The sequence below is a fragment of the Schistocerca piceifrons genome, chromosome 2 (genome assembly GCF_021461385.2).
Source record: "Schistocerca piceifrons isolate TAMUIC-IGC-003096 chromosome 2, iqSchPice1.1, whole genome shotgun sequence".
NCBI classification, from domain to species: domain Eukaryota; kingdom Metazoa; phylum Arthropoda; class Insecta; order Orthoptera; family Acrididae; genus Schistocerca; species Schistocerca piceifrons.
In genome coordinates this window covers 842,728,622-842,754,899 of record NC_060139.1, presented here as the reverse complement: position 1 = coordinate 842,754,899, position 26,278 = coordinate 842,728,622, and the positions used below count along the sequence as shown (strand labels likewise).

General features: G+C 40.7%; 1 protein-coding gene across 3 annotated transcripts in view; it reads left to right on the top strand.

The window, feature by feature from the left end:
* The window catches only part of LOC124776211 (protein MIS12 homolog), a 41,051-nt gene that overhangs the window by 1,130 nt on the left and 13,643 nt on the right, over positions 1-26,278 (top strand). For 2 of the 3 annotated variants that reach the window (XR_007015604.1, XM_047251061.1), the window contains exon 2: positions 15,093-15,253. Coding sequence is in view for 2 of the 3 variants with exons in the window: in XM_047251061.1 (XP_047107017.1) it covers positions 15,093-15,253 (161 nt within the window). In the remaining variant the exon portion in view is untranslated. Of the gene's footprint in view, positions 1-8,071; positions 8,351-15,092; positions 15,254-26,278 lie in introns of all 3 variants that reach the window. The other variant, XM_047251062.1, reaches the window with a different exon arrangement.

Below are 26,278 nucleotides of genomic sequence, written 5' to 3'. Positions count from 1 at the left end.
TATTTGCTAGTCTCTCCTGAAGAGTTAACCAGGTTCTGTTAGGCTTGAGTGTCTGTTGTGTGAAACGTAATCCTGTTCTTATTCATTTTCTTTAATACTCAGTCACTGGATTTTCTCCCCATGTAGAGTGTCATATTTCATTCTTTGTTGCTTTCAGTATACTTCTAGGTTTTTCCAAGGGTCCAGGACTCAAAGTTATAGTTTAAATTACTAATAACAAATGATTTAAATATTTTTTCTTAAGTGTTATCAAGTTCATCACTTTTTGAAAGAAATATTCTGTTTCTGTAGACTTTTAGTAATTGCTATTATATTCTTTTTATATTCTTAACAGTCCTATTGGCGTAACAGAATGAACTTAACTTAAGTCTAGTAAATAAAGCAAACAATCGGCTTAGCTCATGTTCACTATACGTATATACATCGAGGTGACAGGTCATGGGATACTTCATTTTGCCTGACATAGTTCAGCAACTTGGCATGGTATGGGCTGAACAAGTTGTTGAAAGACCCCTGTGGAAATATTGAGCCATGCTACATCTATACCTGTCCATAACTGCGAAAGTGTTGCCAGTGCAGCATTTTGTGAATGAACTAACCCCCTTAATTGTTCACATAAATGTTCGATGGAATACATGTTGTGTGAAATGGGTGCCAAAATTACTGTCTCAAATTGACCAGAATTTTCTTCAAATCAATCATGAGCAGTCGTGGCCTGGTGATATGGCGCATTATCATCCATAAAAATTCCTTTGTTGTTAGGGAACGTGGAGTCCATGTTAGGCTGCAGATGAACTCTAAGTAGCCGAACATAACCGTTATCACTCAATGATCAGTTCAGTTGGACCAGAGGACCCAGTCTATTCCATATGAACACAGCATACAGCATTAAGGAACCACCAACAGAGTGCACAGTGGCTTGTTGACAACTTGGGTCTATAGCTATGTGGGGTCTGTGCCACACACGAACCCTACCATCTGCTCTTAGCAACTGAAATTGGGCCATGATTTTCCAATCATCTAGGGTACAACTTTTATGGACACAAGCAAGAGAGCGGCGCTGCAGGTGATGTCATGCTATTAATAAAAGCACTCGCATCGGCATATGCTGTCCACAGCTCATTAACAGCAAATCTCGCCGCTCAGTCCTAATGCATATGTTTCTCCTAAGTCCCAAATTGCCTTTTGTTGTTGTTTCATGCATTAGTACTGACAACTCAATGCAAACAACACTGGTCTCAGCCATTAAATGAACGTTGTTGGCCACTGCATTGTCTGTGGTGAGAGCTAAGCCTTGAAATTTGGTACTGTCGGCACTCTCTTGACACTGTGTATCTCAGAATTTTTAATCCCCTAACAATTTCCAAACTGGAATGGCCCATGTGTGTAGCTCCAACTACCATTCCGCATTCAAAGTCTGTTAATTTGTCATGCTGCCATAATCACATCGGAAACCCCCTCACATGAACTACCTGAGGGCAAGTGTCAGCTCTACCAGTGCACTACTATTTTATACCTTATGTACGCAGTACTACTGCCATCTGTGTATGTGTGTTACTATCCCATCACTTTCGCAACCTCAGTGTAAATCTGGTGGAAATGCAATCTGTTTAGGGGAGTAGTGTTCTGCATTATATAGTAGCTTGTCAAAGCTGACATCTGGTATCGGCAGATTCAGTTAACCCAACTAGTTTGTCACGACAACCTCCTGTGTGCATTACAGATCACTATGCAGCCACAATTTACATTACAGAAATTAATATCAAAACAAAACAGAAATTGTCAATGTACTGTTCTCTTTCTGTCTGTGCACCTATATGATTTCCAAAACTGGCATTTTCTGTGACCTGTCATAAGCCTTTGGCTGTGTGAACCATAGCATTCTCTTAAGTAAATTAGAATATTATGGTGTCACTGGCAATGCTGTGAAATGGTTTGAGTCTTATCTATCTAACAGGAAACAAAGGGTGCCATAGCGAAATACCTGAGCAGTAAGCAGTCAGACTTCATCTGACTGGGAATTAATTACATGTGGTGTTTCCATATCGGATCAATTGCTTTTTCTTGTATACAATAATGACCTCTCATTTGTTACATTGCCAGACGCCAAGGTTGGTTTTTTTTTTTTTTTTTTTTTTTTTTTTTTTTTTTTTTTTTTTTTTTTTTTTTTACAAACATTGCAACAAGTAGCAAGTCAAGTACAGATTTAGAAACAGCTGCTAATCAAATTTTCACTGACATTAAAAAGTGGTTTATAGCTAATTCACTGTCATTAAACTTTGAGAAGACGCACTAAATGCAGTTCAGAACCTACAAGAGATTTCCTTCCAGCATGAGTATAACATATGAAGACATGCAGATCGAAGAGGTTGACAGTGTTAAATTTCTGGGATTACAACTCGAAAATAAATTCATTTGGGAAGGGTGTGCCACAGAATTGCTCAAGCGCCTAAACAAGTCTGTATTTACCATGAGAATTGCGTCAGATGTAGGAGATATAAATATAAAAAAATTGCCTTTTTGCTTACTTTCATTCTATTATGTCATAGGGGTCATATTCTGGGGCAACTCATGAAACCAAGCAAAAGCTTTTAGGATGCAAAAACGTGTGATAAGAATCATTTGTGGCGTAAATTCAAGAACATCATGTAGAAACCTGTTCAAGGAACATTGTATTCTAACCACTGCTTCTCAGTACATTTATTCCTTAATGAAATTTGTTGCAAGTAATACATCTCTGTTTCCAATCAATAGCTCAATACTAGGAGTAAGAACAATCTACATAAAGACCTAAAATCATTTAACTTGGTCCAAAAAGGGGTGCAATATTCAGGAACACACATTTTCAATAAATTGTCAGCAACCATTAAAAAAATTGGTTTCAGATAAAGCATAGTTTAAACAGTTTGAAGACTTTTTGATAGGCATCTCCTTCTACTCCATAGATGAGTATCTTAACAGAGACTGTTAAGCCAGCAAAAGTAAAAATATCTGTTAGATTTCAGTTTTGGCAACAATTGGTCACAACAGTCAAGATTAGGTATTTTGGCTATGATAAATTTTGACCCTGTGTTAATTCTGTAAATATTAGGTGTTCCAGTTTACTGCATTGTATTAACCTATTTCGACTGTCTCCTAACAAATAATCAGGGTAGTAAGTATTATATTCAAATGTTTTAGGTCTTTATGTTACACTTCCTGACATGTTCCACACTCACGAGAATCATCTCATTTTTTGGGTCTATGGAACGGAAAAAAGGACCATATCATCTTAACTGCAAGTCAAAGCTTATGTCAGTTTTTTTTTAAATGTCAGCTTTGTCTTGTGACTAAGGTGATATGGTGTTGGAAATAGTGTATGTCCATAAATAGAAAGATAACTGTCTATTTATATTTACTTTGTATCAATATTAATTTTTATGGTGTAAGTTGTGGTTACAGATTGAAGATCTGTAATGTAGCCCGAGTTCTAGGTACGTTGTGAGTTGGTGAAGCCAGTGTATGTGTCAAGACATGCTGTTTTTAATACCAGTATACATTGCATATTTCGTAGCAACATGCTCATTAAAAATCCACTGGGATCTGTTGTTTTAAAGTTTTAATTTATTTGAAAATGTTACTAACAAGAAAACTCATGGTGCAAAGTTCATCTGCATCCTTGGAGGTCAGCTGGTTTGTCAGATTTTATTTTGCTAAAATTTGCCCGATGTAGTTGACTTCAGTTAGTGGTCATTTCATCACCATGTTGATGACATCATTCGATTGGTGCGGTATCACGTATACTAATCCCCATTTTCAAGTACTACTTCACTTTGATTTTATTTCTGACATTTGGGCTGTAATTTATCTATGACCATTATAGTTTTATTTGTGTTTAGCTCAAGTCTGATTAGGCCATCTGTCAAAGTTCTTAATGTATAATTAATTTCAGAATCGGGTAATAAAATGTTACTAGCAAATGAATACAATGGATTCAGCTACCTCTTTCATGGTAGCCGCAGTGGCCTTTCTTGGCTAAACCGGGACTGTAAAATGAATGGAAAATTTAATAAACTCAATCTGCTGTCGTATTGATGACATTTTTACTTCACCACTGGACATTACAAAGCATAGCTTCAGCATCATGGCTTTAGTTGTGCAAGAACCTGTGTACCAGATACAAATATTTCCGAATTTTGTGGATTTCTCTTGTATATGACATTGTAACATGAAGTAATTTCCACATGTTTACATGTACATATGGGTATTACTTCATTGCGCCTGTATGCAACGGAAATCGGCAAAATTCACAGTTAAACATTTCTTGCGTGTTGACTGCTGTGAAGGTTCCCTTGTAACAAATCTGCTGATAATGAAACAGTACTTCAGGTTGTACACTGTCAAAGTAAAAAATTGCATCAATAAGATACTGGCTGGATTTCTTTACAAGTTTTCCATTGATTTTTATCTTTTTCAATATGTTGTTTATTGTTGTTCTTGTGTACTGTAGACTTGAACAAGGAGAGAGCAGGTACCTTTCACATATTTTCTTACTCTCATGTTTCTAGTAGTAATATAATCTATTTTTCTGTGAGATTTTCCCATAAAATCTTACTCCAGCTCTGTTCATTTGTTTGTGACTGTAATAAAGCACATGGTAGATATTGCACTTAAATTGTGCCATTTCTCTTTTAATGCATTCTGGTATGCACATGAAATGGATGAAAATATGTTTTGTAGCACTCTATCAGTGATAACTGTAAACCAATATCTGATGCTGAAATGGTCAGTGACCTTATGATCAACTCAAAGAAGGGACACCGTTGACTGCTTTCAATGCGTGTGCTCTAATGTGACATCATCCCTTCTGGCACTGAGTGCTGTCATTCACAGCGCCAGGTTGTTAGTTTCTTCGAAACTGCATGTAAAGAAATGTACAAGTGTATAGTAGGAGAGATTTTTGAGAAATATTTGATGTATTGGTTCCCTGACCCAATGCTAAAGCACACCAGCTGACAATTCATCGGTTCTGGTTCGATTCCTTGTGCTACTGAAACTTTTTTTCCATTTCTTTTTATTCCTCACAATGGTAAACATTTGATTATAAAATTTAAATATATTTAAACATTTCAGTTTATATACGTAAAATTAACATATTCAGTTAAGAGTACTACCCTCCAAGTCAAAACACTACAGATGATGGCATAAAAAAAAACCTGATATATGAGGACATTCAAAGCATTGTGGATATAATAAGCATACAAACAATATACTTGATCTCACTGCATTAGGTAAAGCTAAGGTCTCAAAAATATTAAGTCTACCTATCACGACGGCACAGTGAAACACAATCTGTTTATTTTTGTAATATTGCAGCACATGGTTAAAATTTTGCATGAGCCAACACTGGTAGTAATAAACATATATTGAGGCCTATAGAATTTTACACAATTCCTGTCTGATAATTAGGTAAGGTACGGAGGTAACATGTACCACAGTTAAAACCTCTTAAAAGTCATAGCATGGAATCAAAATAGGACTGGATATGTTCGTACTGAATCTCCTCCCAGCTGGATTCTGCACAACAGCCCAAGGACTGTCAACAGTGGTTAATGGAGAACTGTGAGGAAAAAGTTGGTGATAACCCCTATCTTGGACATTTTATACATGTTAGACAAAATGGGATGTGAAGGAAGTAGATTCAGCTGCTATCCTTCCAAGAAGGCTCACACTTTCATCGCACATGTAGGTTGGTATTATTCTGCTGAAATGTGATGTACAGTTGGCTGAAGGAGGGCAGTAACCTCAGACTCTAAACCTTCCTGGATGCAGCAGTTGGTGGTAACACATTAGAGACGGTGCCAGTGTCTCACTCGTGTGCTGTCATAGACAGTGTCCGAGTGAGACTTAGATTCTGTCTCAAACAGGTTTTCATTATCACAGAACGAATCACTTACAAGAACAGAATCACTTTCATCATTATTATTGGAGTCGCTTGAAAATGCTGCCATGTTACATTTCTTTGCAGCTCTAGTGAGGTGACCGTCACTGGTAATTGTCGTCAAAAAACTCCTAAAGTATTTCACATTTGTTCATTTCCTGAATAGCACTTTCGCTGAAAGCAGGAGGAATGTCGAGACTAAAGGGTACTGTTTGACATATCAAAATGCTAAGTAAGCAAAAAGTACATGAAGGCAATAAAGTTTAATACATTGACTTCTGATGTAAACACTTAAATAGATAAAGTGGTTAAAATATCACAGCAGGTGGCATCTACAGATGGCGTATAGAAAACTCGAGTAAACTCAGGACCTGTCCACAGTGTGTTAAGATCCCCCTTCATATGCAAGTGTGAATAATGTGCATAGTATCCAGTGACACTCCAAACCACCTCACTCGATGTAATCATTATGTCATTTGAACCCATTGGTTTTACACATCACCTTCGTTGAAGCATGCTATGTATGTATCTCAGATCAAATTTGCAATTTATTTTAATTTTCTGATATTGCACCCATTGATGCCAGCAAGGCGCATCGACATGTGCTTTCACGTTGTCATTTTGTTTAATGGCTCTTCCTTGACTTGACTTTGCATATTGTGACTGTTTCAGTTGCACAGGAAAGTGTTGTTGAGGCTACATCAACATTTTGATTAATTTGATCCATTCTCTCTGGTTGTTGAAATTTACACAAAACCTTGTGTATTTACAGAATACGAGGGGCGTTCAGAAAGTAAGCTCCGATCGGTCGCGAAATGGAAACGACTATGAAAATCCGATAAAGCTTTACACAGATGTGTTGGGTAGTGTCTCTAGTATAACCCCAGTTAGCATCACGTCGCTCTTCTCATTTCTGAGCTCGCAGTAAGTGCGTAAAGATGTCTAGAAAATAGTGTCTGCCGCCAAGTACGAGGGCCTGGTGAGAAATTTCGCCTGAAGCTATGCAGCTAACATTACATAACTGTTGTGCTGTTTCGTCTTCACGACAATTCTCAGCCGCATTCTGCAGGGGCAATGAAGATGCTCCTGCATCGTTTTCAAATGGAAATGTTAGAGTACCCACAATACAGTCCGCAATTGTCTCCCCCTGAGTTTCATCTCTGGTCACATGAACCGCTGTCTTTGAAGACAACATTTTGACACAGACAACGAGGTGTAGGCCAGCGTGGAGAATTGGCGGAAAGCACTGGCGGCTGCCTTCTATGATAAGGCTATTGAAAAGTTGGTACAATGCTATGACAAAAGTCTAAGTCAGAACGGCGACTACGTAGAGAAGTAGCTGAAAGGTGTAGCTAAATGTTACAAGTAAAACATTTCTGATGTTCACTGTGGTTTCAATTTGGCAATCAATCGGAGCTTACTTTCTGAACAGGCCTCGTATTAACAACCAAAGTCTGTTGTTTGCATACAACTATATCACCTGATTCTTCTTTTTTTTAATACAATCCTTTGATGCACATAGTATTGCATGACATATTTCCATAGCTTTGTCTCCAGTACTTTGATCTGCAAGAATGGCCAGCCATAGAAAGAATTGCCAGTAACCAGATATTGTAGCATAATAGATAGGTGCTGGTTTGGAATTGTGTCTCACTGGAATATTTGGCTTTTTGGTCATGGTTACAGCCATTTTGTATAAAGTATCAAATATTGGGCCATTAACATGTAAAATGCTATGATTTTTTTCTGTTCAACCTCAGTTCTCTCAAGTTTCATTAGTGAATCTTTGATGCTCCTTGTATCAATTTTTTGTCCATGAATCCTTCCCCTTTCCCAGCAAAATAGACTAGTTAGCAGGGCAACAATGTCTTTACCACAAACATTCTGAACTATAATTGTACATTTTATTGAACAGTCTAAGGAGCACTTCAGTAATATTACACAATATTATTGACTGCTTGGGGGCCACTTTAAACTAATCTATCTTTTCATTTTGATGGTAGTGATAAAACTAAAATGGCAGTAACAATAATTTTCTTTGCTTAGTGGCTGCCTTTTTGTAGTGCGTTGTGATCTCTTGTTGTCGTGGTCTGCTTTTAGCTGTTTGGGTTAGTGCCATCATTTTTATTATTATAGTATTCTCCTTTTCAGGAAATAAATTGGGGCTGTGCTTGTTGTTTGGAACCAAAGGGCAATTGTCTAGCACTGAGAAACAGCTAGCACCGATGTCTGCCATGGTCAGTAGGATTAAGGCTAGTGCCTAGAACTGCAGTTACATTTAGTGCAAGGTTTGGTGCTTCTGGAATCCATTAGGAATCCTGATGTTGCTGCACTTATTGATGTGCAAGATCTGGCTGGATCTTCATTATTCATGTCAAAGATAAATGACGGACAATGGTGGGTTTGCATGTCACTGGGCAGAAGGCAAATGTGAGTACTGGCCACATGGCTGTCCCCTTATTCTTTAACGACAGATGAAAGGTGCCCATCGTTTGTATCACATGAACCAGCACATGAAGCCTTTTTTTCTTGGGCCTGTGGCCGATTGTCCTGCTATGTCATGATAAATACAGAGAATGGTTATGTTTGTCACTGGAGGCTCCAAGATTTGGTGGGTAATGGGGCCCCTCAGAAAAGAACTGGCAGATAGGGGGGAAAGGAAGTAAAGTGTGCATTCAGTATGATTGTCTCTGTTCCTTTAGATGGCTGAATGAAGTGATAACAGCTTGCCTCACAGATTTGATGGCTTAACTCACTGTCCATGGCATTGTATCCAAAACCAACTGCAGTCTTCTGGTTTGGAACTGAATGGAGCATTTAACAAAGATAGTCCTGCTCAGACAATACTTAGATCTTGGATTGGATTTCTTTACCTCCATTGCTTATAGCAAGAGCCTACTCTGTTAGATGAGTACATTTGGTGTTCAACCCCACAAATGCATTACATGCAATAATCATAGAAAGTAGATTAGCCACATTGATGTCAGAGAACATGCATCATCATAGAACAGATCAGTGAGGTCACTATCTTAGATTACCCAGTAACTAACAGTCCTGGATTTTTGATTGTAAGACTAAAGTCCATGTAGAATCAGTGATTACATATGTTAAAATAAATACTAAGAAAGGTTGTACAACATTTTTGCTTATTAGGTGTGGCAGGAGAAAGATTGCAGATTATCTGAGCAGATGAGAAAGAAAGCGCTGAAATACTGAATTACAGGCACTTTATTGTGAATAGCAGAGTAATCACGTAGATGTAGATGTAGGAATGGAGGAGGCGGCTCACCTAAAGACAGAAGCACTGCGTCATCGTCAGATGCATACTGGAGAGGTATAGAGCTTTACTTTACTAGCTTTCCAAATGGAATTCCTTTCTCAAGCTGTAGGAGAAACACGCACGCACGCACGCCCACACACGCGCGCCTGTCTCCCTACATTGTGCTGATTTGACTGCCAGCTCTTTCCTGTCGCCTGGTGAGTGTACTGGGATGAGGTGTGGGTGCCGTGTGGGGCAGGGTAAGGGATGGAGAGAGGCAGGAGTCGGGGGGGGGGGGGGGGAGGTTGCAGGAAAGCGACTCTTGGGAGAGCGGGGAGTCATCCATGGGCTAGCTAGGGATGCAGGTAGAGGAGGCATGTGGCAGACGGCTGAGCACCCGATTTCACAGACTAGGGTATGAGATGGCAGCACACTACTATCTGACACGCATTGGGCACTGGTAATGGGAAAGTGGTGGTGTGTGGGGGTAGGGGGACAGCAAGTTCCCTTAGGTTTAGGCTAGGAAGGTTATGGGAGCGAAGCATGTGCTGCAAAGATAGCTCCCATTTGTGCAGCTCAGAAAAGCTGGTGGTGGTGGTGGTGGTGGTGGTGGTGGTGGGGAGGATTCAGATGTCATGGGTTGTGAAGCAGCCTTTGGATTCTCACATGTTGTATTCTGCTTCATGTTGTGCCACTGGGTGGTCCACCTTGTTTTGGCAACAGTTTGACAATGGCCATTCATTCTGGTTGACAGCTGGTTGGTTATCATACCAATGTAAAATGCTGTGCAGTGGTTGTAGCAGAGCTGGTATACAATATGGTTGCTTTCACAGATGGATCGGCCCCTGATGGGGTAGGGTAAGCCTGTGACAGAACTGGAGTAAGAGATGGTGGATAGGACAGGTCTTGCAGCTGGGTCTTCCACAGGGGAATGATCTCTGTGGCAGGAGATATGGGGTGGGAGTGGCATAGTGATGGACTATGATGTTGAGGATGGGTGGGCCACGTAATACCACTTTGGGAGGGGATGGAAGTATCTTGGGTAAGATATCTCTCATTTCAGGGCATGGTGAGAGATAATCGAAGTCCTGACGTAGGATGTGGTTCAGTTGTTCCAGTCCCAGGTGGTACTGGGTGCCAAGGAGGGCACTTATTTGTGGTTGGTTCTTAGAATGGATGTGAGGATCAGGTGTGTGTGTGGATAGGGCATGGGAGATCGGTTGTCTTTGTGAGGCCTTCAGCATACTGGATGAGAGAGTTCTCATTGCTGCAGATGCATCTGCCATGGCTGACCGGGCTGCATGGTGGGAGGGATTTTTTGGTGTGGAAGGGATGTCACCTGTCAAAGTGCAGGTACACTGTTGGTGATTGGTGGGTTTGATGTGGACTGAGGTGTGGATGGAGCCATCTGGAGGAGGAGATGGGCATCTAGGAAGGTGGCACGATGGGTGGAGGAGGACCAGGTTAAGTGGATGGGAGAGAAGGTGTTGAGACTATGGAGGAATGAGGCTAAGGTGTCCTGGCCTTGGGTCTAGATTATAAAGATGTCATCAATAAACCTGAACCAGACCAAGGGTTTCGACTTTTGGGAAGCTAGGAATGTTTCCTGTAAGTGGTGCATGAAGAGGTTGGACTGGAGGGTGGCATGTGGGTGCACATGGCTGTGCCACGAATTTGATTGTATACCTTTCCTTCGAAGGGAAGTAGTTATAGGTTAGGATGTAGTTGGTTAGCTGTATGAGGAATTAAGTGGTGGGCTTGTAATCTGCAGGGTGTTAGGGGAAGTACTGTACAATTGCTGCAAGGCCATGGACATGAGGGTTGTTGGTGTATAAGGAGGTTGCATCTACAGTGACGAGTAGGGATCCGTGAGGTAAGGGTGTGGGGATAGGAGAGAGCCATTGCAGGAAGTGGTTGGTATCTTTAATGTGGGAGGCTAGGTTATGGACAATTGATTGCAGGCATTGGTCAACAACAGCTGAGATACTTTCGGTGGGGGCACTGTAACCAGCCACATTGGGGTGCCCAGGATTGCGAAAGGATCAATAAGGCTAAGTTTAAAATTTTGTTTTTTTATCTTCTTGCCTATTCTATATAGGTGACCATAGAATTATACTCACTGATTCGTGAAAGTATCTTTTTTTCCCTTTAAGGGGAACCAGAACGATCCATCTCCTCCATGTTAATTTTAGCAGATAGAAGGAACGTTTTTTCTAAAACCATTAAACATATTGCTCTGAAATTTGGGCTACTTGTTCAGTGAATATTTCTCTACAAAGTTATAGTGCCAGGTTAAGAAATAATAATTGGTTTTTGTTTTACAATTTTTTTAAACATGCTTATTTTTTTCTCTAAAATTTTGCACTTTTTCTTCTATAACTCTGGAATTATACAATATTTTTTTACAATTTGTTATAAAAATGAAGGAAAAGAAGTAAACAATATTGTGTATAAATTTCATTGATATACTAGTAGCAGTTTTTGAGAAAATGTTCCTCAAAGATGAAAATTTTAAAGTTGCAGGAAATGGCTTGCAAAGTTTTTTAATTCATTCCTGCCCCATACGATGGATTATCAGAATCCTCTTCTTTCTCCAGTGTTGGTTTCCTTTTCACTGGTCTTTTCTTCTCTTTTGCTGCATGTTGTAAGCTTTTGTCTCTTCTTCCTGCACCTCTCAGTCTTTCTTCATCAACTAGGCACATTGTGGAAATGGTGTTGTGTCCTGGTTGGGAACCTAAATGTTTCAGCACATCACATTTTATAATGTTTCCAGCATTGTATGTTGCCGCTACACCATACACTCCAAAATGCAATGTTTTTTATCTGTACTAACACTCTTTTCGGGAATCCTAATCCAAATTAAATTATTTACACTTTCATTTGGATTTTGTGTTTTCCCATGTAAACACTTTTCCAATTTTGGCTGTGATAAATCTCTGAATATGGGCTTAATTACATCAATTACAGCATTTGGCAAACTGTTTTTATGGGCATATTCTTTTCCTGGTTGGTACTTACACCATGAGTCATCATCTGTGGGGCACAGTGCATGTTGTGGGTGCTCATTTGTTGAAGCAGTAGGAAGAAATAATGCTCATACTGCTCTCCTCATATGCTCAATGCTTCTTGTATTTTGCCTAATTGCACACCCATAATACCTCTGCAATCTATCAATTGCTTCATCTGTCAATCTTCCTCTTCCTCGAAGGGTATTACCATCACTAAGCTTCTGGGATCCTAATGTCTGCTTTAGTTTGTGCAAGCAAGCCCCCATGCACTTCTGCACATGTCCAATGCACTCCTGTTTTTTAATGTGAATTTCATTGCCATAAGGTTCGAGTTCCTCTACAGCTTTATTTCCCTTAGAATCACCATCTCCTAGATAGTTAGTGTATCATACATTGTAGCACTCCTGTGACCTGGAAAAAATTCCTTTCACTCCCTCTACTTCCATCGCTCCACTCGTGACGTGAAAATTTGCTTCACAACTTCCTTAAGCAGAAGATCCCACCAATTCATTATAAAATCCAAACTTGTTTGGTGGTTTTGGCAAGTTCATAATTCCACATAACATTGCCCATGCAGCACTGCCCTTGCCAATGCAACGCAAGCCATACACTAGCCTAACATTTATATCATACACCTTCTTTCCACTATTACCACTACGAGGAGTACCGTTAGAATTAGAAAACGAAACTTCTGCAGCACATTTTTTACACTTCAATAACATTTTACTTGCTAAACCAATGTGTGAAGTTATTTTCAATTCCAGTCCTCTTTCTTTGCAAACTTGGCATAATATGTTATGTTTCAAAATATTAGACAGCAAGGAAATGTTAATTATTTCATTCACATCATTACTGTCACTTTCACAGTTTTCAAATTTTTCTTTGCTGTCACAAAGTTTCTTGCTGGAAGAAGTTCTATCATATTCATTTGGAGTAGTTGGTGAAGCAGTCTGAGCAGCATCTCCCTACGAAACAACTAAAGATTTCTTCTTCCACTCATTATGCCTATTCTTAAACACTCGATTGCTGAAATGGGGTATTTTGATACCCACAAACCAAATACCTAAAACAGGTACGAGCAAAATTCGTCAAATATGCAAAATTGAACAGCTAAACAACACAAAGCAAACTCCACAGTCAACACACATGGTATAGCGTTTATGTTTACTGATATGAATGTCATAGAGATAAAGCCATACAATGTTGGAAAACAAAACACTGTCTAATTCCACAAAGATACCCTGCTTGCAGCCAGCGAGCAGTGCCATCAGAGGTGACGCACCAAATTCGCTACAACCGTTTACGCGGCACGTCCACTTTGCAACGATAAAAAACACACTTGGAATTCACTTCGAAGGGTGAAACTTGATTTGTTTTATTCAGAAACCTCCAAATAATTTTATAATGAAAATAAAACAAAAAACGTTAATTTTGTCATTTTCCTCGTTCCGGCTCCCCTTAACTTGGGACCTCCTGATTTCAATTTGTTACAAAATTACAAAATAAATTTTATGGTTATTTGTTAGGGCTTATTCTGAGAGTAAAAATTTCAATCAGAAATTGTATGGATTCTGCAAACAAAGCTCTTGAAAAATTCAATTCTCCCTTGATGAAAGCTCTATAGCTTCTAGTTAGGTGGCAGTGTTAAAAAAGATATTTGAATACTATGATCCAGCTGGAAATGTGAGAGCTTTTCATCAGTTGTATACGTTGGAAGAGTCTGTTCACACATCAGCAAATATAATTTGGCACACCATTTTTAATAAATGTAAAAGTAACTTCTGGAGCACCCTAAGGTGTGTATGAAGCTTCATGGTGATACTGTTGGATATAAAAAAAAGATGCGACAACAGTTCATGTAGTTTAATGCAGGAAGATATGCTGAGGACTGGACACAAATATTGGAAGCTGAACTCAATGTAAAGAATGTAAGGTACTGCACATGCATACCCCATTACTGCTTGGTATAAATCACCATAAACAGCACAAATGAAAACTTCTAGGAAGGTCTGTCTGCAATGGCCTAAAGTGTAACAACCATGGAAAACAAATTGTAGACAAAGCAGATGTTATTCCTGGGAAGATATGTAAATGTAACTCATTCAAGAAAAAAATGGCTTACAAAAGACTTAACCAATTTGTGACTGTTACTTGTCAGTCTCAGACACTACTACCTGGGATTAATAGAGGAGATGAATTGCAGAGGCCGGCTGGTGTGGCCGAGCGGTTCTAGGCGCTTCAGTCTGGAACCACGCAACCGCTACGGTTGCAGGTTTGAATCCTGCCTCGGGCATGGATGTGTGTGATGTCCTTAGGTTAGTTAGGTTTAAGTAGTTCTAAGTTCTAGGGGACTGATGACCTCAGATGTTAAGTCTCATAGTGCTCAGAGCCATTTGAACCATTTGAATTGCAGAGTTTTTTGGAAACGCTCATCAAACTCCAATGGCAGACATTACAAGAGAGTTGTGTATGATAAAGATGTGTACTGCCAAATTTCTGAGTACATTAATGCAATATATTACTTCCTCCTACATACATCTCGCAAAATGTCTGTAATGGGGAAAAACAGAAAAAACTCGGCTCATATTTAGGCTTACTTACAGTCTTCCTTTCCATGACTGGAGCAGGAAAGAGGTGTTAAAAATACATTCCACAACATTCTGTAAAGTAGCTTGTAAAATGTAGATGTAACCAAACCTTTCCATTTCTTAATTAATGTGATTGGTTGATATGGGGGAGAGGACGAAACAGCGAGGTAATCGGTTCCTTCATTAATCTGAGAATATGCTTTTCTTTAATAGCACTGTTTTTGCTAAGATGTTAAAATTGTCAAGAAATGTTTACATTCTTGTGTGTCATGAATATGGTACAATTTGTAATATGTTTCATGGTTTTGCAATTTCAGTGAAGGACTGCATAAATGATATTTTTAGTAGCCATGCAACAAGTTTACAAGATTCCTTGATAAAGAAACGGGGATGTGATGAAAATGAAGCTAAATCTGCAACAGACATGTTGATCCGTAAGTGTGAATGTGCTCTTCAAGCACATAGTGATGATTTGCAGGTGTGTTCTATTTCTAATTTTCTTTATAAAATGACTTTTTAATTAGGTAAACAAAAAAGGAAAAACTAGTCATTATCTAATAATATAAAATAGTGGGAATATGTGCTTTAGGATGTAACATAAAAAGATGAAAGAAATATAATTATTGGATTTTTTACTGCGGATTATTGTTGTAAGGAAGAGTTAAGAAAATAACTTACCTGCTCAACTAATTTCTGTACGTATTCTTAAACCATTATACTACTTATCACAAGAGTTTCCAAAAGAGTTTTTGAGGTATTGAATTAGTATTACTCAAGAATGCGTGATCTGTTAGTGCAGTTCATTACTTCCTTGTGGCAGTTTGTGAGTCCAATATGGAATCTCCTGAGTACCATTAGGGTTAAAGCTCACAAGGCAATGAGGCTGCAGTAGCCTAGCTGGGTTAACCAGAATGAACAGACAGCTAACGGCCAGTCATCCCCAATGAGCCGAGAGAAATGGATGTAGAGGGTGTTGTAATTTTTTACCTTTTGTCTCATAATAAACCCAAAACCACATTATTCAGGCTCACTTTAATGTAATTATAAAAACTATTTTTCTGTCATTTTACTTTCTTTATTTGACGCATATGATACCTACACATACATAGATGAGCAAGCATATGGCATACATAGATGGGCAAGCATATGGAATGTGTAGTGACTAATCTATTTTTAAGCAGTCAGTTTTGCATGAAAAACTCGCCAATTAAAATTTACTAGTATCGGAGAAAAGCTCGATATCAAACAATGGAGTACCAATGCCATACACCATCATCTTTGGCGAGGCAGTTGATATAATTGAAAATTTAATGCATTCATATTTTTAATACCAACTGTCTCAGTGGAATGCACAGTTATCGTTCTGGCAAATAAATTAAGAATATTTCATCGACTAGTGGATGTTCGAGAAGGATTTACGTAATTATGTGTGAGAAAGAGGTGACTATAAATTTGAAGACACATTGTACTTCCCTCCAGAAGTGGAAATTTGCCCAGATTCTTCAAGCAGTCTAGAATCATCGCGAATTTTGTTCCGGGATGCAAACCAGGTCTGTCTGCTTCGACAAGTGCGCGTAGACTGAAGGCAGCCGCATACGTTCTCCACAAGACAACCTGCTCACAACTGACTGTGCGGAGCCAACCAGCTGCTGTGCAACAAAACATGCTCTGATGGCTGCCGCACACAGGAGATCATGGTTTCCTAGTGCACAGGCTGCAATGAACTGTCACTGTTTTATTAGCAGCCACAGCCAGACTGCTTAGTGTATTACAGCCCTTGGAGAGAGGGAGAGGGGGGGAGAGATAGTAGCTTTCACTGCTGACTCAGACTAGCAAGAGAGTTTGATGGACAAGTGAAAATATTTATTGCCATAATGAGGAAACTATAGGAACTTCTTTTTATTTTCAAAGAGATCTGCAATAAATAGAAGAACAAATAGAAGCTGAGGCAGGAACTGAGTAGTACACTCTTAAATAAACTGGCTGTTGAGCAAAATCCTAAAAGCATAAAACTGGAAATATTCTACAATAGGTGACCTAAACACCCTCCCACCACCACTCCTCCCCCATCTCCCCCATTGCTATAAAACTTTCCATCCTTCACTACATGGTCCCCTTTGCTGAATTTGTCCTACCATTCCTCTTCCAAATTTTGTTGTTAGTTGAATCTTGTTGGGAAGGCCAAACATTTCAGTGTACTTTGTACTTTTCACCTTTTGTTCTTTCTTGTCTTGGCACCCTTCCTTTCTGGATAGAGTAATGAACCCAACACAGTAACAGTAGCCATCCTATGTTGTTGTTGTTGGTGTTTTTTTTGTTTTTTTGGGGGGGGGGGGGTGTTGTTCATCAAGTACCTACAATGAGGTAACCCCTTGACCATGCAGTGAGCAGGGATAGCAGGCAGTGGTTAACTGTCCAGATTGCTGTGGCTGGGTGGTACCCGTGGGGCGAGCCCCCATTTGGATTTAGTGGCACCCATGCAGATGATTCGCAAATAAAGGAATGTAAACTTTCTTTCACTGGTGTTTGCATGAACTCAGTAATTTCTTCTGAAGGAAAGAATTACTACAACCCTGAGAGATGTGACCTGCAATGTTACCTCTCCTGGATACTTCCCAGGATTCTGCTGATCTGCAACCGGATACCAGCCAGCCTCTGAAGGAGCCATGGGTTGCTGGTCATAGGGCTTCATATTCCTCCTTTTGTCCCTGAAACTATGGCAGACAAACTGTCACAGACACTGAAACCATCCAGTGAGAAGTGGGACAAAAAGAAGCCCACTTCGACAGAGGAGGTTCAAGTGGTTATTGTGCCACGAGACTCTTCATGTTCTGACTCTGTACCTGTTGTGACCAGATGAAACTACTTTTGACCAGCCATAAATGTGGTTCCTTTGATTGTTCTGGGTGAAGGCTCATCAAACTAGAACAAATGAATATTAATTCACATAATTACATAGATGAATAAAAGATTTACCTAACTTTGACACACTCCTTTGCCACAGGAGTACTGGATAATTTAAAACTGTCATTGACTAGCAAAGCATCATTTGATGCACTAATTAGCAAACTGTTCTCTTGATGCACAATGTTAAAACTTTGCTGAGGCACACCTCATCAGAAACTTAAGAACTTGGACCTACACTATGTTTTGAGACTGCTGTAGCTGAGGTCACGAACTGGGCTAAGCTCTTGCGTACTTGACCTCTGGTGCAACGACACTGCTGTGCTGAAATGGGGGTGAGGTCTTCATTTGAGATTGCAGCAAGCCCTTGCTAATGTCTGTGGTATCAATTCACATTGTCGACTTTGTTGTGTCATCAAGCTCTCTGGACAATACCACAGTACCCAAGGCAGAGTTCCTGGTGATGTTTATGGTACTGGATAAACCCCCCCCCCCCCCCTCCTAGTGGCAGCAGGTAATCCTTGGGCATGACCTACCTCCATGATCCCTTCACATCCGCACTGAATACCAATTTGCGTTGCCCTTCTGGAAACTAGGCCTTGGATGGAGTTTGCATCTACATTCTGGATTCCATCTACAGCAGACCCATGCAACTTGATAAGACTTTGGAGGCTGTGGCTATTCGTGTGAGATGGTCTTTGAATTTTGTCATCTGTGATGTATATCGCCCTCTCTATGATGTTGTGTCGCAGACCATGTCTTCTGCATTGATTTCTCAGCTCCCCCACCCTTTCTCATTTTGGGTGACTTCGATTCCCACAACACTGTTTGGGGTGAAACTACAAACACTGGCTGCAGTAAAGCTACTGAAAATTGACTGTGGTACAGCTATCGAAACTTCGGCACAGAGCTAAGTCCTTCTCTTGAATACTGGTGCCCCCTCACACATCTTATTCGGCCACTGATCTTTCCATTTGTAGCCCTGGTCTTTTCCGCTCCATCTTTTGGACGATCCATGATAACCTTTGTGTCAGTGATTTTGGATCGTCTCCTCCCTTCTTCAGTATCAGTCACCTGGGTGTCAACACAGATGGGCTCCAAAAGTGCTGACCAAGATGCCTTTGCCTCTGCCGTCACCATAATCACACCACCATGTGGGGGTATTGATGCGATTGGTGAGAGCACAACCATAGCCATTCTTTCAGTAGCAGACTTAGCAACTGCCATTCCTTGAGATCCCTCCATCGGGGCTGTCCAGTGCCATAAGTAATATCCATCAATGGAGCACCTCATTGCCTTTAATTGGCTCTGTGCCCGGGTCTGCGACCTCATAAAATTACAGAAACATGTTACTATCATTAAACTACGTACCCCTCCTTTTCAATTTTGGGAAAAGATTTGATGCTTCTGTAGACACCAGTCCCCCACAGGTGTATATGGTATCTCCCTGAATGGTGTTCGCTACACTGACCCAGATGCTGTCGCCAAACATTTTACTCTACATTGTGCTTGAGCCATTGTGTCTGAGAATTATCAGCCTGTGTTTCATATCCTCAAACGGGCTGGAGCAAATTCACTTACCTTTTGCAACATGTCATATGCAGCCATATAATGCTCTGTTTGGTGATTGGGAAATCGGTGACCTAGCTCTTTGCCCTGATAGGGCTGCAGGGCCAGACCACATCCATAGCCAAATGCTCAAACACTTATTGATGGATTGCCAACACCACATCCTTGCCATTTTCAACTGTATTGGAAGCAAGGGTGATTTCTTGGCTCAGTGTCAAGAAAGTGTGAGCATTGTGCTACTGAAACTGTAAATACACCCTTAAGATGGACAGCTGTTGCCCAGTTAGTCTCGCTAATGTTCTCTGCAAGTTGCTTGAACATATAATGAGCCAGTGACATTGTTACTACGTTTGAGTCTCTGGGTCTTCTGCTCTGTCCTAGTTCAGTTTTCACCAAAACCATTCTACTGCTGGTAGTTTGGTCTGCCTGGAGTCTGCTATCCAGTCAGCTTTTGCCTGACATCAGTACCTTATTGCTGTCTTCTTCGACTTGAAAAAGGCTTAGAGTATCACATGGTGTCATCACATCCTTGTTTTCATCCGTGGGTAGGGCCTCCGGGGCCCCGCTCTGAATTTTTCTTTGGAACTATGTGTCATGCTGTGCTTTCCAGGTTCACATTAATGCTTCCCATGATACCCACTATACACAGGAGAACGGGGTACCCGAGGGCTCTGTATTGAGTGTGCCTCTTTGTGTATTAGCTTTCAGTGTTTTAGCTGCAACTGTTGCCCTCCATGTAAACTGATGATTTTCACATTTACTCTTGTCCCTCCTCCCCCCCCTCCCCCCTTCGCATGAACCGTGGACCTTGCCGTTGGTGGGGAGACTGATCTGGCCTTGGAGCACTAACCAAAATGGCCTTGCTGTGCTGGTACTGCGAACGGCTGTAAGCAAAGGGCAACTACAGCCATAATTTTTCCTGAGGGCATGCAGCTTTATTGTATTGTTAAATTATGATGGCGTCCTCTTGGGTAAAATATTCCAGAGGTAAAATAGTCCCCCATTCGGATCTCCGGGCGGGGACTACTCAAGAGGACGTCGTTAACAGGAGAAAGAAAACTGGCGTTCTACAGATCGGAGCGTGGAATGCCCGATCCCTTAATCGGGCAGGTATGTCAGAAAATTTAAAAAGGGAAATGGATAGGTTAAAGTTAGATATAGTGGGAATTACTGAAGTTCGGTGGCAGGAGGAACAAGACTTTTGGTCAGGTGAATACAGGGCTATAAATACAAAATCAAATAGGGTTAATGCAGGAGTAGGTTTAATAATGAATTTAAAAAAAATAGGAGTGCAAGTAAGCCACTCCAAACAGCATAGTGAACACATTATTGTGGCCAAGATAGACACAAAGCCCATGCCTACTACAGTAGTACAAGTTTATATGCCAACTAGCTCTGCAGATGATGAAGAAATTGATGAAAGTGTATGATGAGATAAAAGAAATTATTCAGGTAGTGAAGGGAGACGAGAATTTAATAGTCATGGGTGACTGGAATTCGCTAGTAGGAAAAGGGAGAGAAGGAAACGTAGTAGGTGAATATGGATTGGGGGTAAGAAATGAAAGAGGAAGCCGTCTGGTAGAATTTTGCACAGAGCATAACTTAAATCATAGCTAACACTTGGTTCAAGAATCATAAGAAAAGAAGGTTGTATACATGGAAGAATCCTGGAGATACTAGAAGGTATCAGATAGATTATATAATGGTAAGACAGAGATTTAGGAACCAGGTTTTAAATTGTAAGACATTTCCAGGGGCAGATGTGGACTCTGACCACAATCTTTTGGTTATGAACTGTAGATTAAAACTGAAGAAACTACAAAAAGGTGGGAATTTAAGGAGACCTGGATAAACTGACTAAACCAGAGGTTGTACAGAGTTTCAGGGAGAGCAAAAGGGAACAATTGACAGGAATGGGGGAAGAAATACAGTAGAAGAAGAATGGGTAGCTCTGAGGGATGAAGTAGTGAAGGCAGCAGAGGATCAAGTAGATAAAAGACGAGGGCTAGCAGAAATCCTTGGGTAACAGAAGAAATATTGAATTTGATTGATGAAAGGAGAAAATTTAAAGATGCAGTAAATGAAGCATGCGAAAAGGATTACAAACGTCTCAAAAATGAGATCGACAGGAAGTGCAAAATGGCTAAGCAGGGATGGCTAGAGGACAAATGTAAGGATGTAGAGGCTTATCTCACTAGGGGTAAGATAGATACTGCCTACAGGAAAATTAAAGAGACCTTTGGAGAAAAGAGAACCACTTTTATGAATATCACGAGCTCAGATGGAAACCCAGTTCTAAGCAAAGAAGGGAAAGCAGAAAGGTGGAAGAGGGTCTATACAAGGGTGATGTACTTGAGGACAATATTATGGAAATGGAAGAGGATGTAGATGAAGATGAAATGGGAGATACGATTCTACGTGAAGAGTTTGACAGAGCACTGAAAGATCTGAGTCGAAACAAGGCCGCGAGAGTAGATAACATTCAATTGGAACAACTGACGGCCTTGGGAGAGCCAGACGAATGGAAAACCTGGTAGAAACCGACCTCGGGGAAGATCAGTTTGGATTCCGTAGAAATTTTGGAACACGTGAGGCAATATTGACCTTACAACTTATCTTAGAAGAAAGATTAAGGAAAGGTAAACCTACATTTCTAGCATTTGTAGACTTGGAGAAAGCTTTTGACAATGTAGACTGTAATATTTCCTTTAAAATTCTATAGGCGGCTGGGATAAAATATAGGGAGCGAAAGGCTATTTACAATTTATACAGAAATCAGATGGCGGTTATAAGAGTCGAGGGTCATGAAAGGGAAGCAGTGGTTGGGAAGGGAGTGAGACAGTGTTGTACCCTGTCCCCGATGTCATTCAGTCTGTATATTGAGCAAGCAGTAAGGGAAACAAAAATTTGGAGTAGGTATTAAAATACATGGAGAAGAAATAAAAACTTTGAGGTTCGCCGATGACATTGTAATTCTGTCAGAGACAACAAAGGACTTGCAAGAGCAGTTGAACAGAATGGATAGTGTCTTGAAAGGAGGATATAAGATGAACATCAACAAAAGCAAAATGAGGATAATGGAATGTAATCGAATTAAGTCGGGTGATGCTGAGGGAATTAGATTAGGAAATGAGACACTTAAAGTAGTAAAGGAGTTTTGCTATTTGGGGAGCAAAATAACTGATAATAGTCGAAGTAGAGAGGATATAAAATGTAGACTGGCAATGGCAAGGAAAGCATTTCTGAAGAAGAGAAATTTGTTAACATCGAGTATAGATTTAAGTGTGAGGAAGTCGTTTCTGAAAGTATTTGTATGGAGTGTAGCCATGTATGGAAGTGAAACATGGATGATAAATAGTTTGGACAAGAAGAGAATAGAAGCTTTCGAAATGTGGTGCTACAGAAGAATGCTGAAGATTAGATGGGTAGATTCTATAACTAATGAGGAGATATTGAATAGAATTGGGGAGAAGAGGAGTTTGTGGCTTAACTTGACAAGAAGAAGGGACCAGTTGGTAGGACATGTTCTGAGGCATCAAGGGATCACAAATTTAGCATTGGAGGGCAGCGTGGAGGGTAAAAATTGTAGAGGGAGACCAAGAGATGAATACACTAAGCAGATTCAGAAGGATGTAGGTTGCAGCAAGTACTGGGAGATGAAGAAGCTTGCGCAGGATAGAGTAGCATGGAGAGCTGCATCAAACCAGTCTCAGGACTGAAGACAACAACAACAACAACAACATTGTCCCTCCGCTGTGGGTGTTCCTGAATACCAACTGCAGGGTGTCGTACAAAAAATGCAGTCCTGGGCTCTCACCCATGACTTCTGGTTTTCAGCCGCCAAGACGTACATCATGCACGTCTGTCACCGTTGTAATGTCCATCTGCAACTGGAACTTGACCTCAACGACCGGTTGCTCAATATGATGGAATATCTTTCACTTTCTGGAGATAGTCTCAGTGCCCAGTTCACAGGGCTTTCTCATCTTCACCATGTTAAGTGAGTGTGCTAGTTACATCTCAATACTCTTCGCTGCCTCAGTAACAACAGCTGCAGTGCAGACTTGCAGGCTGCAGTTCGCATACAGCGTGTCTACTCTGAACTCAAGCTTCCCCTATTATTGCTTCCTGTACAGGAGCAATTGCATACTCTCCCATGGTGCGTACCTCATCCTTGGATCTTTCTTGACATGTCCTTTGGACTAAAAGAATCTTTTGACCCCCATGGTTTTTCACCACTTGTTCCTGGTCATCCTTGATGCTTTTTGAGGTTCAGAAGTGTTGTACAGTGACAGCCCAACCAATTCTTGTGGTCTGGTTCTCAGAAAAAATTGTGAGCAACAAAGAGAATCATGAGCATGTCTCAAGTCTTTCGAGCATACTTCGCGCAGGGAATCTACCGTTCTGTCACCTCCATGGTGGCCACACTCGTTTGACCCACAGCCACATTCTATGACATGAGGATGCATCCAGTCATCGATGTAGTGCTCGCCTGATAGTGGCCCACATCCTAATGGACTGCCCTAATTTGGCCACCTGATGGTGAAACCTTAACTTGCTGACACGTTTCCTATGGTGCCAAAACAACAGATCAATTGGTTTTATGTGTTGCCTGTGAAAGTGGTTTCTACTTCTCTCTGTGAGGTAGGGTACATTGACCTCAGAGGCCACGGATTGGTTTTGCATCATAGCCTTCTCAGACCCAGCGGGCCCATGGCTGTCCGTGCTTGGTGATCTGGCCTGGCTCCTGCCCTTCCAACCCTTTTAATTCTTTGTATTCCTTTCCATGTGTCACTGCATTACTGCTTCATCGTCATTGTTCTGTTTCTTGGGATTTTGACAGCATGCCCTCGTTGCAAGTTTTCTTGTGATAATGGAAGGTGAGGAAGCGCCAGTCACGTGCAGAGGGTGTGTTTCCCAGTGCATAACATGTCCTGTGGGCCTCCAACTGTCTTGTGATTGGAGTAGTTTGCCCACCCTCTTACACTTTTCTCACTTCTACTTACTCCTCTCTCTTGGTTTTATTGATTCTTTGTTGTTTGCTGTGTCCTTCCTTTCTAAGGAATCTTCCAGCCTTGATGCATATAGAATGAAGGGACTCATAGCTTGGTCCCTTTACCTCTGTCACGCCAATCCAATCATAAATTTGCAGAAAGAGTGGATAGATGGAGTTAATACTGGAGCTAGAAGTTCAATTAAAATTAATCCATGTAATCTAATGATGGATACCTTCATCCTTACATTCAGATTCTGTGTTTATGACACGATACACACAATGAAAAGAGCTGGGGGAAGAAAATAAATAGTGTGTGGGGGGGGGGGGGGGGGATGAGCGTTCATCCAGCTGTCCATTCAGTGGAAGACGAGGAATATTAATCGTCAAACTTTTAGTACATCTTCCTTTCAGAAAAGAGGATGAAGCGTTGGTTAAATTATGGCTATTCGGTGGTGATGTATGAAAGACACCCAGGGCCCCAGATCGAGGGAGACACAGGAGGATAAGATGAGAGAAATTAATGCTCACTGAGTAATACCTTAACAGTCTTCCTTTTGACATTTCTCACTCTTGTTAAATGAAGAAACCTCCAGTTCAGAGGTTGCCTCCTGTCTGTTGCTAATGAGTAGCAGTTTTCATTTTTATTACAATAATAAAAATTCTGGGATAAAAATAATGAACAAAGTGAGAAAAGGCAATCACTCACCTGTAGTTCATTGGTGCGTGGCACATGTAAAGTTTTTTTCAACCCAAAGGTGCATTTGAACACCACAGTACTGTATTACTGGATGTGGTATGCCCTTGCCGACCTTCGAACTTATAGGGGAGCCTACAGTTTAATGATGTAATTCAGCATTTTTCACAGTAATAGTCAGACTTGAAAGAAGTGGTCCGATATGCACAAGTTACCACTCTTTCTTTGTACTCTCAAGTACACAACATAAACAGCTAGATGTACCCACACATATCTAGAGCATATGTGCTGTTTCTGAGTGGTTGCTCTGGTTGACAGGTTTGGAGGAAATAAAGTGAGTGTAACAACAGGGAGGAAGTTAGGTGTATGAGCAAGGGCTGGGTATGGAGGTAATGGGAGATGGAGGGCTGACAAGTGGCTCTCAGTGGTAGTAACAAAACGGGGACCGAACAGAGAAGGAGGAGGTACAAGTTTGGAACAGGAGATGAATGGTGTGGAAAACGATAGGAGAGGAAATGGTGAGGGTAAGTGTGTGGCCAGGGAATAGCGGAATTTTAGGGTTGGGGGATTTGCAAAAATGGCAGATACACTGGGAGATAGTTGCCCCCTGCATAGTTCCGAGGAGCAGATAATGATGATATTACCAGAATGCCATGGATATTGTTGATATAGTTGTTGAAGCAACTGGATTATTTTTATGGAACCATGTATTATATGAAGATAAACATCTAGAAAGCAGCTCTGTTGATATCAAATCACCATCAGTCCCTCCATTTTGAATACTGTCACTTTGTCATTAAATAGTCCCTATCCTACCATTGCTGTTCCTGTAGATACTGTATATGAAACGGGAAGCAAGCGTTACCAAAGTATACTGATAACCATGCCATAGCTTTTGCAGGCAATGTCCTCTCCCGAATGTCCAAAAAGCTTTCCCCTGCCACAGATACCAACAGATCCATTGTCCTTCTTAACCAGTCACCAATCAGTAGTCCTCTTACCACCGTAAATCATCCAGGACCTGAAAAACTTGATCACCTCCTTCACTGAAACTTCAGCTGCCTCTTTGTGTCATTAGGAAATGGGCTCAACCCCACTGTCTAAAATAGTATTATATTACCCATCTAACTTATGCACCACACTAGTCGTGGATGACCCAGATACGATATCTTCCTTTACACCCACTCACCATTTTGTGCTGTATTCTTGTCTGAGCTGTAGGAGTGACAACTAACCACCACTCGTCCTCAAGAATAGCTATCTATAAATTGTGGCTTACCTCAAACGTGCCCATTAGTTGCTGAAAATGGTTCACGCCACAATGTTAATTAGTTCAATAA